Source organism: Aaosphaeria arxii (assembly GCF_010015735.1).
Source record: "Aaosphaeria arxii CBS 175.79 unplaced genomic scaffold BU24scaffold_12, whole genome shotgun sequence".
NCBI classification, from domain to species: Eukaryota; Fungi; Ascomycota; class Dothideomycetes; order Pleosporales; genus Aaosphaeria; species Aaosphaeria arxii.
Window position 1 is genome coordinate 1,203,176 of NW_022983485.1, and position 14,319 is coordinate 1,217,494.

General features: G+C 53.1%; 4 protein-coding genes across 4 annotated transcripts; 1 reads left to right on the top strand and 3 right to left on the bottom strand.

Annotated features, from left to right (window-relative positions):
- The first annotated feature begins 1,126 nt into the window (after positions 1-1,126).
- Positions 1,127-3,402, top strand: BU24DRAFT_496986 (Zn-dependent exopeptidase). Its single transcript, XM_033534232.1, has 2 exons — positions 1,127-2,083; positions 2,137-3,402. Exons 1-2 carry the CDS (start codon positions 1,603-1,605, stop codon positions 3,177-3,179), a joined length of 1,524 nt encoding a protein of 507 aa, XP_033378574.1. The 5' UTR covers positions 1,127-1,602; the 3' UTR covers positions 3,180-3,402.
- Positions 3,403-3,854: 452 nt separating this feature from the next.
- Positions 3,855-6,215, bottom strand: BU24DRAFT_428245 (uncharacterized protein). Its single transcript, XM_033529430.1, has one exon. It carries the CDS (start codon positions 6,117-6,119, stop codon positions 4,071-4,073), a length of 2,049 nt encoding a protein of 682 aa, XP_033378575.1. The 5' UTR covers positions 6,120-6,215; the 3' UTR covers positions 3,855-4,070.
- A 1,102-nt stretch (positions 6,216-7,317) lies between these two features.
- On the bottom strand, positions 7,318-9,186 carry BU24DRAFT_414659 (uncharacterized protein; the record flags this gene model as incomplete). The annotated part of the gene is made up of 2 exons (XM_033526237.1): positions 7,318-8,538; positions 8,761-9,186. 2 exons carry the CDS (start codon positions 9,184-9,186, stop codon positions 7,318-7,320), a joined length of 1,647 nt encoding a protein of 548 aa, XP_033378576.1.
- A 1,287-nt stretch (positions 9,187-10,473) lies between these two features.
- On the bottom strand, positions 10,474-13,637 carry BU24DRAFT_73473 (uncharacterized protein). The gene is made up of 4 exons (XM_033534579.1): positions 13,172-13,637; positions 12,595-13,090; positions 11,769-12,531; positions 10,474-11,702 (listed from the first exon to the last, which is right to left on the bottom strand). Exons 1-4 carry the CDS (start codon positions 13,301-13,303, stop codon positions 10,658-10,660), a joined length of 2,436 nt encoding a protein of 811 aa, XP_033378577.1. The 5' UTR covers positions 13,304-13,637; the 3' UTR covers positions 10,474-10,657.
- Positions 13,638-14,319: the final 682 nt, after the last annotated feature.

Consider the following 14,319-nt stretch of genomic DNA (forward strand, 5'->3'; position numbering starts at 1 on the left):
ATTAATCTCAAAACAAAGGGTATAAACACATGAAAAAATGATCAGAAGGGACCAATAGATGTTTGACAGTATTGAGTAATTCAGGGGTTTGAAAACCAAGTATGCACATATTCTCACCAATCCATTCAACCCACAATCCGCACACAACCCACACAATCCTACGAAAGACTAAGAGGTAGATCTCAATTATCGATTGATCAACGCCCAGTCCGCTATCACGTGCACGTCCCTCACCTCCACCAATCCTCCCGCCTAGACTTTCACTACCCGCTAGCGAAGCCATAACGACTTTCCTCATCGAGCCTAGCCAACGGCCATCGGAGGCGGCGCTCAATGCCCTATCGTATTTACCTAAACAGATGAGAACCTCACCTCACAATAATACCATACTCTTTTGTATCATGACTACATACAGCCGTCTTATTACACGGACGGCAAGCCGGCCTGTCCCCTCGCCAGCTTACAGCCTACGCGACGGACGATCGCGCATTCGTGCGCGAGCTAAAGCATGCCCTTTAAACCTTCCTCCAAGTTCGTTCGCTCGCTCCGCTCCGAGGAATGGAGACGTTTGTCTTGTCACCATCCTGATCTGAACGGTATCCCCGGGGGTTGGGGTGGAGCATATATGGCGCAGGTGCCAACTATTAGGGTAGAGGCGTTTGTAGAGGTGAGATGGACTAGATTAGAAGTGGTTTTGAAGAGAGAGTTCCTCCTTCGGCGGAGACCGAGTTGCGGTGGTGGAAGTCTTGGTGGTTCATGCGTGGGAGAGATATATGTGTATATGTTATGCGACGGTGGATGATGGTATAAGTTGATGTCCGAGGTACAAGGAACCAAGTAAGTTTGCGGTGGCGGACTGCTTCGTATTGGGTAGGTATCTATGGAAATGAAGAACTAATTGCTCAGTCGTTCGAACGAATACCTATCATCACTAGGTAGGGGTAGTCGTATGTACCTAGGTAGGGTTTCGAGATGAATAGATTGTGGCTTTCTCTGCCAAGTTGCCTCCCCCGCGACCTTCACTCTTGGCAGGACATCTCCCGACCAATCAGAATCATTCAATCCCTGTCCATCCCTACCCAATCCCTGCGTGCCCAGCTTCATCTCATCTTTCCACCTTCCACCTTCAATCTTTAGACAATCTTCCCAACTTCTTCTGCCATTCCGCCCATCTTTCGCCGCCCATCGATTTTTTGTGCATCTCCAACGTGCCAGGCTCCAGGCTTGTGGTCGCTCCATCCCGGGTGGCAGTCCCTACATTCAACCCTTGACCGAGGCGCGATGCTCGTCGATACCAGCTGCCTGACCAGGGTTAGCGGGCGGTCGGAAATGACATGATGATGTGCTTCGATATGGGAGCACGAGATGTGCTTCTACTTTGCAACTAATGTTCAGTGACAGATACGAGTAGCCCAGACTTCCAATTGATACGAGCTCGAGCAGTGCCACAATAATCCCAAATCATATATGAACCTCCCCGCCCGAGGACATGGAATTGGCTTTCCACCTCACCGATCTCTCTCCTCTCTCCTCCTCTTCCTTTAACCTCTTCCCTTTCCCTTGCTTTGTTTCTCCTCCTGCATCTCTCGGATCTGTCAAACCATGAAGACCGCTTCCATCCTCGCCGCTGCGGCTGCGCTCTCCGCTCCCGCCCTCGGACAGTACAACACTGGCCACGGCAAGAAGCTCGTCACCTCCAAGGCCCTCCAGAAGCTCATCAACCTCGATGACCTCCTCGCTGGATCCCAGAAGCTGCAGGACTTCGCCGATGCCAATGGCGGCAACCGCGCCTTCGGTGGTGCAGGCCACAATGCCACCGTTGACTGGTTGTACAAGGAGTTGAAGAAGACCGGGTACTACAACGTCGAGAAGCAACCTTTCGTCGAGCTCTTCTCCGCCGCTACCGTCGGCTTCACCGCCGCTGGCGAGAGCTACGCCGCCGCCTACATGACCTATGGCCCTTCCGGTTCCGTCGAGCAGACCCCGCTCGTCAAGGTCGCCAACATCGGTTGCACGGCAGAGGACTACCCTGCCGAGGTCAAGGACAAGGTCGCACTCATCTCTCGTGGCGAATGCCCTTTTGGTAGGTTCTTGCAAAATTGAATATCTGTAGCTGCATTGTTAACAAGTGAATAGCGCAAAAGGCTACGCTCGCGAAGGCCGCTGGAGCTGTCGGCGCGGTCATCTACAACAACATCCCCGGTGCTCTGGCTGGTACCCTCGGCGCCGTCGGTAACTACGCTCCCACCGTGGGTGTCGTGCAAGAGACTGGAAACGCTCTCATTGCTGCCCTCGAGGCCGGCGAGGTCCTCGTCGATCTCAGCGTAGACACCATCGAGCAGAACCGCACTACCTACAACGTCATCGCCGAGACGAAGGGAGGCGACCACAACAACGTCCTCGTCCTCGGTGGTCACTCCGACTCTGTCTTCCAGGGACCAGGTATCAATGATGACGGCTCTGGCACCATTGGTGTCTTCGCTGTCGCCAAGGCCCTCACCAAGTTCAACGTCAAGAACGCCGTCCGCTTCGCTTTCTGGTCCGCAGAGGAATTCGGCAAGTTGGGCTCTTTCCACTACCTCAAGACCCTCAATGGCTCCATCTCCGGCTCCGCCGCTGAGGTCTCCAAGATCCGCGCCTATCTCAACTTCGACATGATCGCATCTCCCAACTACGTCCTTGGAATCTACGACGGAGATGGCAATGCCTTCAACTTCTCCGGTCCCGCTGGTTCCGAGACGATTGAGCGCGACTTCGAGGAGTTCTACGAGAACAAGGGTCTCCCCCACGTCCCCTCCCTCTTCTCCATGCGCTCCGACTACGCCGCCTTCCTCGAGAACGGCATCCCCTCCGGCGGTCTCTTCACCGGAGCCGAGGAGCTCAAGACGGAGGAAGAAGCCCAGCTCTTCGGCGGCGAGGCCGGCGTCGCCCTGGACGCAAACTACCACCAGAAGGGCGATGACATCAACAACCTCGCGCACGACGCCTACCTCCTCAACACCCAGAGCATCGCCAACAGCGTCGCCAAGTACGCTGTCGACTTCAAGGGCATCCCCAGGCCCAACGCGACCCTCAGGAAGAGGAGCGCCGACAGCGTCCGCTACCTCGCCAGGTTCGACCACGGCTCCTCGCACAACCACGCCGCGCCCTGCGGAAACACCCAAAGGGTGTCGGTCTAGACGAGCGTGAGCGTGAGCGTGAGCGTGAGCTCGTTTTTGCTTTTTTGTATACTTCTTTTTCGATTCTACGAGTATTTGTACGTGACGATGAGATGACGAGATGATTGATATCAAATTTTAAAATAGGGAAGAGATCTATGTAGTTGTAGTACGCGGGATATCCATACCTTTTTTCTTGAACGGAGGGGATGGAAGATGAAATAAAAAGTTCAACAAATCACACACTTCAGTCGCAACCGCGAATATTCGTTACATTGAAAAGAGTCAGTTGTGTGAGTAATGTTGATGGCTCCGTGTTCTTCTGCTTACAGGCCCGCTTTGTGATAGTGTCGTATGTCGTATGTCGCATGTTGTCACGCAGGAAACAAGCAAACGGATAGACAAAGGCTCAATCAAACACCTTACCGCTCTGAGAAAACAAAGACACCAAGAAGGTAAGATGACAATATAGTAAGAGAGAAAGTTTCCATTAACAAACATTGACCTTTCTTTGTCGGGCGTTCCCACCAATTGTGTGTGATACTATCCGGCTAAAGAGGCATCCTGCATGAAATGCCATGACTTTTCCTTCTCTCTCCCGAGCAACCTCACCACATGTTGTACGTTGGAAGTCAGATCGATCAATTATTTACAGTCACGAAGGTTGCAAAGCGAACGAAGGATCTCAGGTTATCTCTGTTGCATTGATCTTAATTGGGAATTGAATTGCTAGTGTACAGGTACGAAAAATCTGGGCATGTCTCCTCTAATGCCAGGGCCGTCTCATCGTACTTCTCTTCTCTTTTCATTCTCGTCCTGACTTATCGTTACACACCCGCTGAGAGAAAGGGATTAGGTAGCGTCGGTGCCATGTCAAAAGGTATCGACATATCCACACCCTCACGAAGAACCCTAGTCCAAGAAGATCAACGGAGAATCCTCCCTCGCCTTGCCCTTCCCCTTGACATCCGTCTCACCGATCTTCTTCTCGTTCAAACTCCTCAAGTACGCGGTGTCTAGCTCCCACATGAGCTTGCCCAACTGAAGCCTCTCAACATCCCACCCACACGACCTCTCCTCCTCAAGATGCGAAACTAGGCCCTTCAGCTCGGCAAACTGCTTGCCACACCCATTAGCCCGGCACACGAATGGCTTTACAATTCCCTCACTGACCCTTGACAGAAGCGTCTCGACGTCGATGCTCTGGCTGCGGAGTTGCGCGTGCGTACGGGCGTCCATGAACGTCGTCGCGTGGAACCAACCGCCGAGCGCCGCGAGCAGGATGTTTAGGCTCGGCCCGGAGAGGAGGAGCTCGCAGCAAGGGATCTCGAGGTGCTGGATCAGCTGCGTGGCGGTTGCGTGCGTGGCGTGGCAGAGGGGGCACTCGTTGGGCTGCTCGGTGGGCGATGTGGGGGAAGGGAGGGGGTCGTGGTGGCCACTTTGAACGCCCTGCTCCTCGGTCTTGGGGTGGTGGATGGTGTAGATGGAGGTTTTCGGGGCGAAGGATGGTTTGGATGCGTACGGGATCGGGGGCGGTGGGGGCAGAGGTTGCTGCTGGGGGGAGATGATTTGCTGCCTTTGGGCGGCCTTGACTTCGTCGGTACTTGCGACCCTGTCCCGGATTCGTTTGACGTCGCGGATGGACAAGACGTTCTTCGGCGCTGGGTGCATGTCGATGAGCGGTTGGGAGTTTCGGGGGACTGTCCTGGTGTACGAAAGACCCGGGACAGGCTCAGGCATCTTCATGGCTGCGGTGCCCGGAAGAGACCTCTCGGACGTCACGACACGCTGGCTCTGGTAGTAGAGTGTTGTACCTCCAGTTTTACCTGGAGGGTTTCCGAAGTCACTGCCAACATCTGAAGCGTCTGAAGGAAACGCTGGTGTCCTCTTGATCGCTTTGGAGGCAGAACCCTTTGCATCGGGCGGGCTGCAGCCTTGAGCCCTTTGATGTGTTTCCACCTCTTCTGCAGTGCCGAACACCGCAAGGCAGACCGGGCAACGCAAACCCTTGAGGGTCGGACATAACTGCTCGTGCTGGCTACGCTTGGAGTTGGAGTCGACGACCAGCTTGCATCCTCGACACCGGAAATGGACCTCATCCAAATGGGCCTCCAGCTCGATCTCGTTGGGCGCGTCAAAATCGCAACCAAGCTGCAGGCAGTGACGGTGGGGTGTCGCCGGGTCCTTCCAATGCTCGTCGCGCTCTCGCTGGCTCGGGAACCTTACCTCGCACGTCCTGCACCAGACGTGCGCGGTGCCGTACTCCAGGTGCCTTTGGAGGCGCGGCTCGTCCTCGAACCCCATGAGGCACTGATAGCAAATCCAGCTATGGTCTTGCATCTTTTTGGCCTGGCACTCAAAATGACATTTGAGAGCGTGGTTGTCCTTGAAGGCAGAAAGACAGATGTTACAGTGCGCCTGATGGTTCGGAGTGGACTTGACGTGGCTTTGGAGAAGGGCCCGTTCCCCGAACACACGCGAGCAGAGGTTGCAAAAATGGCGGTGCAGCCCCTTATTCCCCTTCATGTGTGACAGGAGACCTTCCCTCGTTCTGAAGTGGATGCGGCATACGCCACAGAAAAAATAGGTGCCGCTGGGACGGGAGGCACCAGGATGAGAGGCACCAGGATGGGAGGCACCAGGATGGGAGGCACCAGGATGGGAGGCACCAGGATGGGGGTGATAGGCAGAAGGAATGTTAGGAGTGGGGACGTTGGGAGGGTGGGCATTGGGGTTTGGCAGATGGGGGGAGGGGGAGGAGGGGATCGTGTTCTTACGCTCATCTGAACCATATGCCAGGACCTGAGGCAGTTGCTGCCTCTGCTGATGGCTTTGCTGCTCTGAGGAGCAGTGGCCGAGTTGGTTGCCAGCCGAGGAGCTGGCAGGTTGAACGTTGGAGTTTGACGACTCCCCGACATCGTCAGTGTCGACGAGCAATGAGAAACGATTATGATAAGCCATATTGGCTATGGATCGTAACACCGTTATGTGTAGTAACGATGGAAAACAAAAGAGAGAGTGGTTGGTAAAGGGAGGGATGTTTTTGGTGTGGAGGAGTGGAAGAGCGTGAGTGAAAAATTTGTGGGCGGGCGGGTACTTAAATACGCTGCGACGAGGGCAGGTGAAGGTGAGCTAGTGGTCGATTGCAGCGGCGACAGTCACCGGATGACATCCCAAGTGATCGATCAGGAGGACAGGTACGTCATGGATGCAGGCAGAAACTCACTTCACTTGGGTTTTCTCTTTCAAATTGCTGGGACTAAGAACGCGTTGGTCGATGTGTGTATACTTCATCCTCTGCTAGTGATTGTTGTTCATGCAGAAGCATTCCATAATGTGCAAATAGGCAATGAGGGACGGTACAATATAGTCTAGGAAATCATTGTGTCCTACTTTGTAATTGATCCGACTTTGTTTCTTTGATCATTGTCAAGGTATACGTTATGGATAGTAGACCGTTTTCGGTCTCCTGAATTCACATACCCATTCTACCTCTATAGAAATTTGAACAAATGTAATTGCATCCTCTGTAATATTTCGGTAAAGCATTGTGCAAACACATCGAGCAGATTGTAAAAATACGCTGTGTGGAAGGTGTTCCTGGTCAGTGAAGTAGGCGATGTTTACATGTTGCCCTCTAGTGAAAACAAACATTAGTGGGATGTTGCCTACTACTTTCGCGGCCAAGTAGAAAAAATCTACGATACTATAGTCAACGCCAAACCGACCGCATATTTGAAATTATTATTTGATTTGATTCTTGAATGGAGTTGTTATTGTTATGTGTTGTACACTGAATGTGAACCCCTTTACTGATGGAGTTATTTCCCACCTCTCTTCCTGGAAACCAAAATTCCCAATGTTGGATATGACATCTTACATCTAATCAGAGACTCGAACAACGATAGAACGTTGTTCCCCCAATGTAATTAAGCCCCTCGATTTTTGGGTTCCCAATAGTCTATCCAGTCGTTTGTTCGATCCGTTAAACATCGTCTTGACATCGTACGTCGTACATCGATATGACTGTCCGACAAGATACAGCTTCCACCGCAGATGACGATGAAAACATGTAAAAATCCAAAACGAAGATTGTGTTTCAGGATTCTTTTGTTCTCACTCATGGAAGTGTTTCTTGTTCGGTTCTCACATACAGTCTCTACACTCGCTCAAGAGCACTGCGCCTCTCCTCAGGGTCACTCAACCAGTCCATCGCATCGCTCACATACTCCTCGAGCATCTCGCATAGCAACGCCGTAGAAAACTCCGGCTCCAACCCGTGCGAGTGGACCAGGGCGTCGAACACCCATTGGCCGCCCCATACCATCTTGGCGTGATACTCTGTCCCGTTCCCAAGCACAGGCTGCTCTGCATTGACGCCAGCGACGACGTTAGGGAGCGTGCGGGCTGGGTCCGCATCTTGCGAGGCAATTACATCTTCTATTGCGAGTAGGGCGCCGGTGAGGAAGTGGCCGGCATATTTGAGGGACGTGAAATGCGGGACTGCGGGGAATATAACAACCTGCGGACCGGGTGATGGTTCGTAGGAAGGCGACCTCAGCTCATTGGACCCCTCATCGCCCCTGAGGTCTCCGTCGTTCAGTTCAGTTCCTTCGTCAAGCTCGTCACGCACACTGGAGTCATCGTCGCCAAAGTCGTACGCCGACAGCTCCTCCGCGGATGGCCCATAAATGGCCCTGCGGATTTCGCGTAGCGTGTCAGATCCTCTGAGGCGGCCTTGGTCGTGCAGCATACGAGCATGTTCCATCATATCGTCCGGATCATAGTCGCCGCTCTCAGACGTGAGTAGGTCACGGATGGGCGTGGGGCGAGTCCTGTTCCTAAGGGCGTATTGCTGCTCAGTATTGCGCCTGTACCGCCTTGCACGGCGCGCAGCGGACCTGAGGCGGCGTTCTATAGACGCATCGTCCGGTTCGGCATCATGATTGCGGCGGGAGCGTAGATAGCGGCTTGCGGCGTTCGCTACGATGTTCGATTCCAGCGGGCCCAGTTCACGCTTGATGCGAGGAAGGGCCCTGTTGACGATGAAGACGGCGGAGCTTAATCCCCCACCGTTGGATGTCTCGTGGGTGCCACCTGTTACAGCACTGTTTGATCCGACATCGTCGTCTTCCGGCACTTCTTGGTTATCATCGACGTCTTGCTCACGCTTGGTGCGCGTTTCCTCTTTGATGGCAGGTGATGGACTATCTTGAACAGCGACAGCAGAGTTGGAACCTGAGCCGTTAGATGCCTCGCCGGTGCGTGGTGTTGCAGTACCATTCGACTCGAAGTTCCGGAGCGCTTCGGGTCTTACGTTGAGCTTCACCATTAATTGCCGTCGATTCGGAAGTCTCTCGATCAAAGACTTGCGTCTGGCCTATGGAGGTTAGGAATGTTAGGATCAATCCATTCAACAACACCAATACCGATACTGATACCGATACCAATACTAATACCAATACCATAACGTCCCTCACTGAGCACGGAGCGAAGTAATCTCACTGATCACTTCAAGCCCATGAACCCCAACACAAAACAAAAAAAATGAAAGGGGAAAGAAGGAAGGGGCAGAAAAAGAAAGAAAAGGGAATCACCATACCTCCTGCTTCTCCTTCAAAACCGCCCTCGCCTTAGCAAGAGCGGCCAGGACCCCAGGCGTGAGCGCCTTCTTCCTTTTCTCATCAACCTTGTATGCACCGCTCTCGATTCCGTTCTTAGCCGGTGTCACGGGCACCCTGGTTGACCTGCGAAGCGTCATAGTAGCCGCAGCCGCAGCCGGAGTCGGCGTCTGGGGATCGTCGTCGACTGTGACGGCCGACGGTTCAGCGTGGGTGTCGTCCTCGACGTTGACGGCCGGGGATTCACCGGGCATGTCGTCGGCATCGTTCACATGGTCTCCAGAGTTGCAGGTAATGGTGCTGGAGCCGCTGCTCGAAACGGAGGCCTCGCGGGTGCGCGGTGGTGGCGATGCAGGGTCGCGCTTGTTGGGTTTGGCCGTGGATGGCCCAGCTTTGGACTTCGCCATCGTGTCTGGCGTTGTGTAGGAACGCTGGACAGATGGAATGCCTAAAGGTTATACTTGAAGGGGATGTGTATGGGGATGAAGGATGGCAGGTTTGAAGCGTGGGAGATGGCAGTGAACGGCGGAGACGCGAACTGACTTCTGTCTTCTTACCTTTGACGAAGATTTGTCTGTCGGCTGGTGTAGTTGAAGAAGGTGTCTGCAGGTTGTTGTACTGACAGAACAGTGCAAGTTGATTGAGGTGACCGAAAAGGTCAGTATGTGGGTTTATGTACCCAGTCTAACTATGCAAGCGAACTGAAAGGCGGGTGTGCCTGGAGCGGGTTGCTGGGGAGAGAAGTGAGAGACACCGCTTGTATGATTGAAGGTCAGGCAACAAGTGATTGTTGTTTATGTCGCGCCGCGGCGGTGTTGTTGTTGATGTTGATTGACCGTCCAGCGCGTCTTCTAACGCGTCAAGTGAGAATGGAAAAGGTGAAGGTGGGAAAAGTGTGGTTGATTGGATGGATGGTCAAACGAAAAATGTTCGGCTGACACTGGATGTTTAGAGGATGAATGAGATGTGTTATTCGTATGAACTGTATTGTTCATAGTCATCGAATTGCTTTAGATGATGTGCAAATGTTGGATGCCGCGGGTATCATGTCTCCTATGAACGCAATCGATGTAGTCAGGTGTAAACTTCGGTGATGGCATCATACAGAAAGGACCTTGAACGATGGTAGAGTTATTTGCCAAATTTCGAATTCGATACTCGGTTTCGTCCCTCCCTCGAGGGTCATCCAGGTTCCAGACCCGATGAACTAGACTACAAAATCGTATATACGTTCACTGAAAAAGGGTCTTCCAAAACCTTTGAAGGTTGGGCCCATCAACACCGTAGACATGCATGGAAACGTTCCTTCATAATCTCATTCCTCTTAACGATCAACCGTTTGGATATCTCGAGAGCAGCGGACACAACCCTTTTAATTAGCCAAATGCCTGCCAACACCAAAAGCACCGTCGCTGCAAAATGTGGCAACAACTCCTTTAAAACCCCCCGTTATGAATATGTTCCCGTAGAATCCGAATGTCGGGCAAAAGTACAAATACACGGCCTGTGAAGGAATAACCAAGCAGCGATATGGGCAACGTGCACTGCGAATGTAAGTATGTGAGATGAACAACGGCAATACATCTCGGTCGTGTAGATGTGAAGCAAATCGTAAGTGTACGTGTAAGTGTATGCGTGGCCGTAGGGCCTTCGCCGTGGTGTGGACCACGTGTTTGGGTTCCCTTTCCAGCACGTCGGGCTGGCCACCTGATAGTATGTTTTATACCTAAAGTGCCAGTTAAAGAGTGTACTGTAGCCAGTAAACAATCTTAACTGCTCGCGACAAACCTCGCGAAGGCACTGTTTTAGACATAAAAAACTAGCAGGCGGCCGGCCCGACGTGCCAACTCTCTGTATGTACCAAATTTACATCTCTTGCTAATGCGTTCTTATATGCGGTCTGAATATCTGATTGCTTTGTTGGATCATGGCCTCGATCTTGCCAGTCTCATTTGCCTCGAATGATTGCATCAACTCCATCTGTTGCTCTTGGTTCAAACCCATGCCCCTGCTCTCTTGACTCCATTGCGGATACAAGTAGTCGGTCATCGGATAGCCCTGGTTGGCGGCATAGCTCTCGTTATAAACCGGCGAAGACATGGGTTGGCCCATGGGAGGTGCCATGGCATATGATTCCTGCTGTGGGTAGGCGAAACTGGGTGTCCACTGGGTAAGCTCTGCGAAAGTAGTAGGTAGAGGCGTGAATTGGTTCGTTGGGGTGAAGTTGAAAGATGGTATGTTTGGTTCGATGTTGGTGCTCTTTGGGCTGAGATCTACATATTGCTGAGGGGCGTATTGCTGAGGGGATGGTTGCACGGATGGCATTTGGTTGATGGGTGGGGCTTGCGTCGTAGCCAAGCCAAAAAGTGGCTGGTTGTTGTTAGGTATATAGCCAAACGGCGGCTCTGAGGGTGTGTTGATTGAGGCCGTGGATACGCTGGCTGGACTGGTCGTACGAGATCTGTTGACGCCGTCTACGATGCTGTTGGATACCACAGAGGCGCTGTCGGACGGGGAAGCTGCCGCAATGGGAATGTCGCCATCCTTGTCGTAGATCTTCATACATGCTGCAATAAGATTCTTGTAGAGCTCTAGCGCCGATGCTACCCCAGGCCATCGCTCAGACGAAAGTTCGATCGATTCAAGGGCAACTCGTAGATGCTGCTCCACATCTTCTCGGCTGTGTGCACGACGAACTTCAGAATAGGACAGTGTCCATAGAAGAGTGTTGATGGCCATGAAGATGGCTTGTGTGAAGATCCATGTCATGTCGACACTCTTTGTCTCGATCTGTTTCCGGGTCATGTAGATGTTGTACTCGCATGCATCGTAGCATTGCTGCGCTGCGTGAACGGATGGTCGTGGAACTTGTGGCGAGGGCCGGAACAGAAAGACCACCATCGTGTTGTATCTTCCGATAAACCTGCACATAACGTAAACAACCGAGCGATATAATCAACTGTATAGTTGGTTTCAATCTAGTACTTACCAGACCTTGTTCAACCCAGAGCCTCCGTCCATCTCTGGGCTCGTATCGCGCCACGCGACCATCTTGCCTAGCATTTCGGCGAACCAGGGGTCCTGGTCATCTTTGGGATTGGGGCGTTTCCTTTGGTATAGTTTCCTGCGAATCTCCAGCTGGAGCATTCGCATCTTGAAGAAGTGAATCGCTATCCATTTCTTCAGCGAGTTATGCGGAGCAGGCTGGGTTCCCTCCTTGGTGATGTATGCGTCGTCGACGAGTTCACAAAAGTTGACGTCGATGTGCTCCTGCCGGGTCGCAAAGTGCGCCGGTCTACCGAGGCTGTGGGCAAGTCCGTAATCCATGGTTAACAAGCACCAGAACAGCCGCCGGCGCATATCTACCTCGAGATGATCGGCGGGCCTTCCTCCGGGGCCCCTGGTAATGGTCTTCTCCTCATGCAGACCTAGAACCTGGCAGAGTCGGATACCGAGGCCTATGATGTAGTAGACCGCGGTTCTGGTCGGCGTGAGTAGGGAGTATCCCGCGATTAGGGCAAAACATTGTAGGGTCTTTAGATTCATGGGCTTGATAGCGGCGGCGAAGAATTTCAAGGCGGCGAGATAGTAGCTGTCTGCAAGACCAGCGTACTGTGTGTCCATCTTTTGAAGGCTGATGGCAATGACCATGCGGAGGCAGAAGTTCTGGTAGGGATCCGTCGAGCCATTGTAAACGTCCTCGACGTCCTGCGTGAAGGTGGGTTCGTGAAACATGGGATACATTGGGTGCACTGGAATGCAGAGGTCAGTTGAGTGGGATTGTTTGATTGCAATCCACATGGAGAGAAACTCACCTTTACTGTAAAAGAGCTCTACTAGCAAATTGGCAAGATCGCGATTTGGTAGTTCCTCGGCGGCGACGTCGCTGATGAGCGGATAGACTTTAGACGTGGGTTTCTTGTCTTCTTCGTCGAACGTAGCCTTGATCGACCGAGCCCTTGCGTGGGGTACGATCTCGGATATGCTCTTGGAGTCGGTGAACTGCTTCGCCAGCTGCATCACCAGGCGCGTTATTGTTATACCACTCGAGGGACCCAAGTATTTGGATTCGTCCGACTCCTGGGTCCTGACGGCGGCGGCGCCGCGCATGACATCCTCGGCATCGGGTTCGACGTCGTCTCTCTCGAGATCGGCCAGCTGCTTCTCGAGGTCACGGACCTTGTGTTGAAGGTGCACGACGTAGTTGCGGGGGATCTTTGCGCCTTTGGTAGGATCGTAGTATTCGCAGTGGGAATTTGTTCGTTCGCAGGGGCCGCAACGGGGGAGGCCAGGATCGCATCGAGTCTTACGCTGGGAGGAGAGTCAGTATGAGTGTGGAAGATGTGCGGCTTGCTGGGGGAAGAGGAAGGGAAAACAAGTAACGGGTCATACCGTGCGACACCGACAGCAGGCGGTTAGGGTGTGTGCGATGCGATTCGGTGTGGAGCTCTCCTCGGAGGCATTTGTGGAGTTTTGCTGTGCATCCTGTGGTTGGGAGATGTTGCCATTCTGCTTGTTGGCCATGTTGTCGCCGCGACGAGGCGGGTGTTATGGCGATCGCGTTCACGTTGACGTTGGCGGAGGAGAGGGCGGCAGCGGGGAGATTGAGGGTACGAGGGGCGGCGTCGGCGGGTAATAGGTATAGCGGGAGGAAGGTCCATTCCACCCAGGTCCCAAACACACGGACACAAAACAGACACACAGATACGCACGCACACACGGATCGCAGTCAGGTAGTTAGGCAGACGACTCGGCAGGCAGACAGATGGAGGACAAGACAGACAGACGGACAGGCAGGCGGGGAGGTAAGCGGCGGTTCCCGATCGACGCAGGGTACAGGAGAGCTGGGGATTGGGTGAGGCGATGACTACGTGCGACGAGGCAAGGACAAGGAGGAAGAGGAGGAGGATGACTGTGGTGAGAAGTGAGTGGTTGAGGGATGCGGCGTTGTAGACCGTAGAATGTGTCGTCGGGAGGAGGCGGCGGCGGCGGCGGCGGCGGTCGAGGCGGAGGCGCGGGTGGTGGACTGGTTGAAGGTGGTTGACAGTGAGTTTATGAGTTGGTTGTGGGCTCCGAGAAAATCGAAATATGGCGCGATGTATCGTTGGCAGGTAGGTATGACCCCTGGGTAGATATCCAGATACTCCGAAGATACGGTAAACTGTGCGTCTGGACTCTGAAGTAGAGAATGGGATGGTTCCTTTGCTTCGTGGTGGCCCAGCCAAGCGACGAGGGAAGGTAACGAATAACCAAGAAACCCAAGGACGTGGATGTCGGGTGTTTTATGGCTCACAAATCACAGAGGAAGGATATCGTGGGAAGAGAAAGGGAATGAAGGGACAGAAGCGGATAGAATACGAGGAGATGAACGGTGTACCGAGAGTAATTGTGGTAGTAGTGGTTCGTGGTCGCGCGTACCTGGATAGGTTTGGGTTTAGGCTTGGAATTGGGCGTGGATGTTGGCGTAAGCATGGGCATAGGCGTGGGTTTGGTGGTGATACGATGAGTTTGAGGGTGGGCGGAAAGATATTCACATGTGA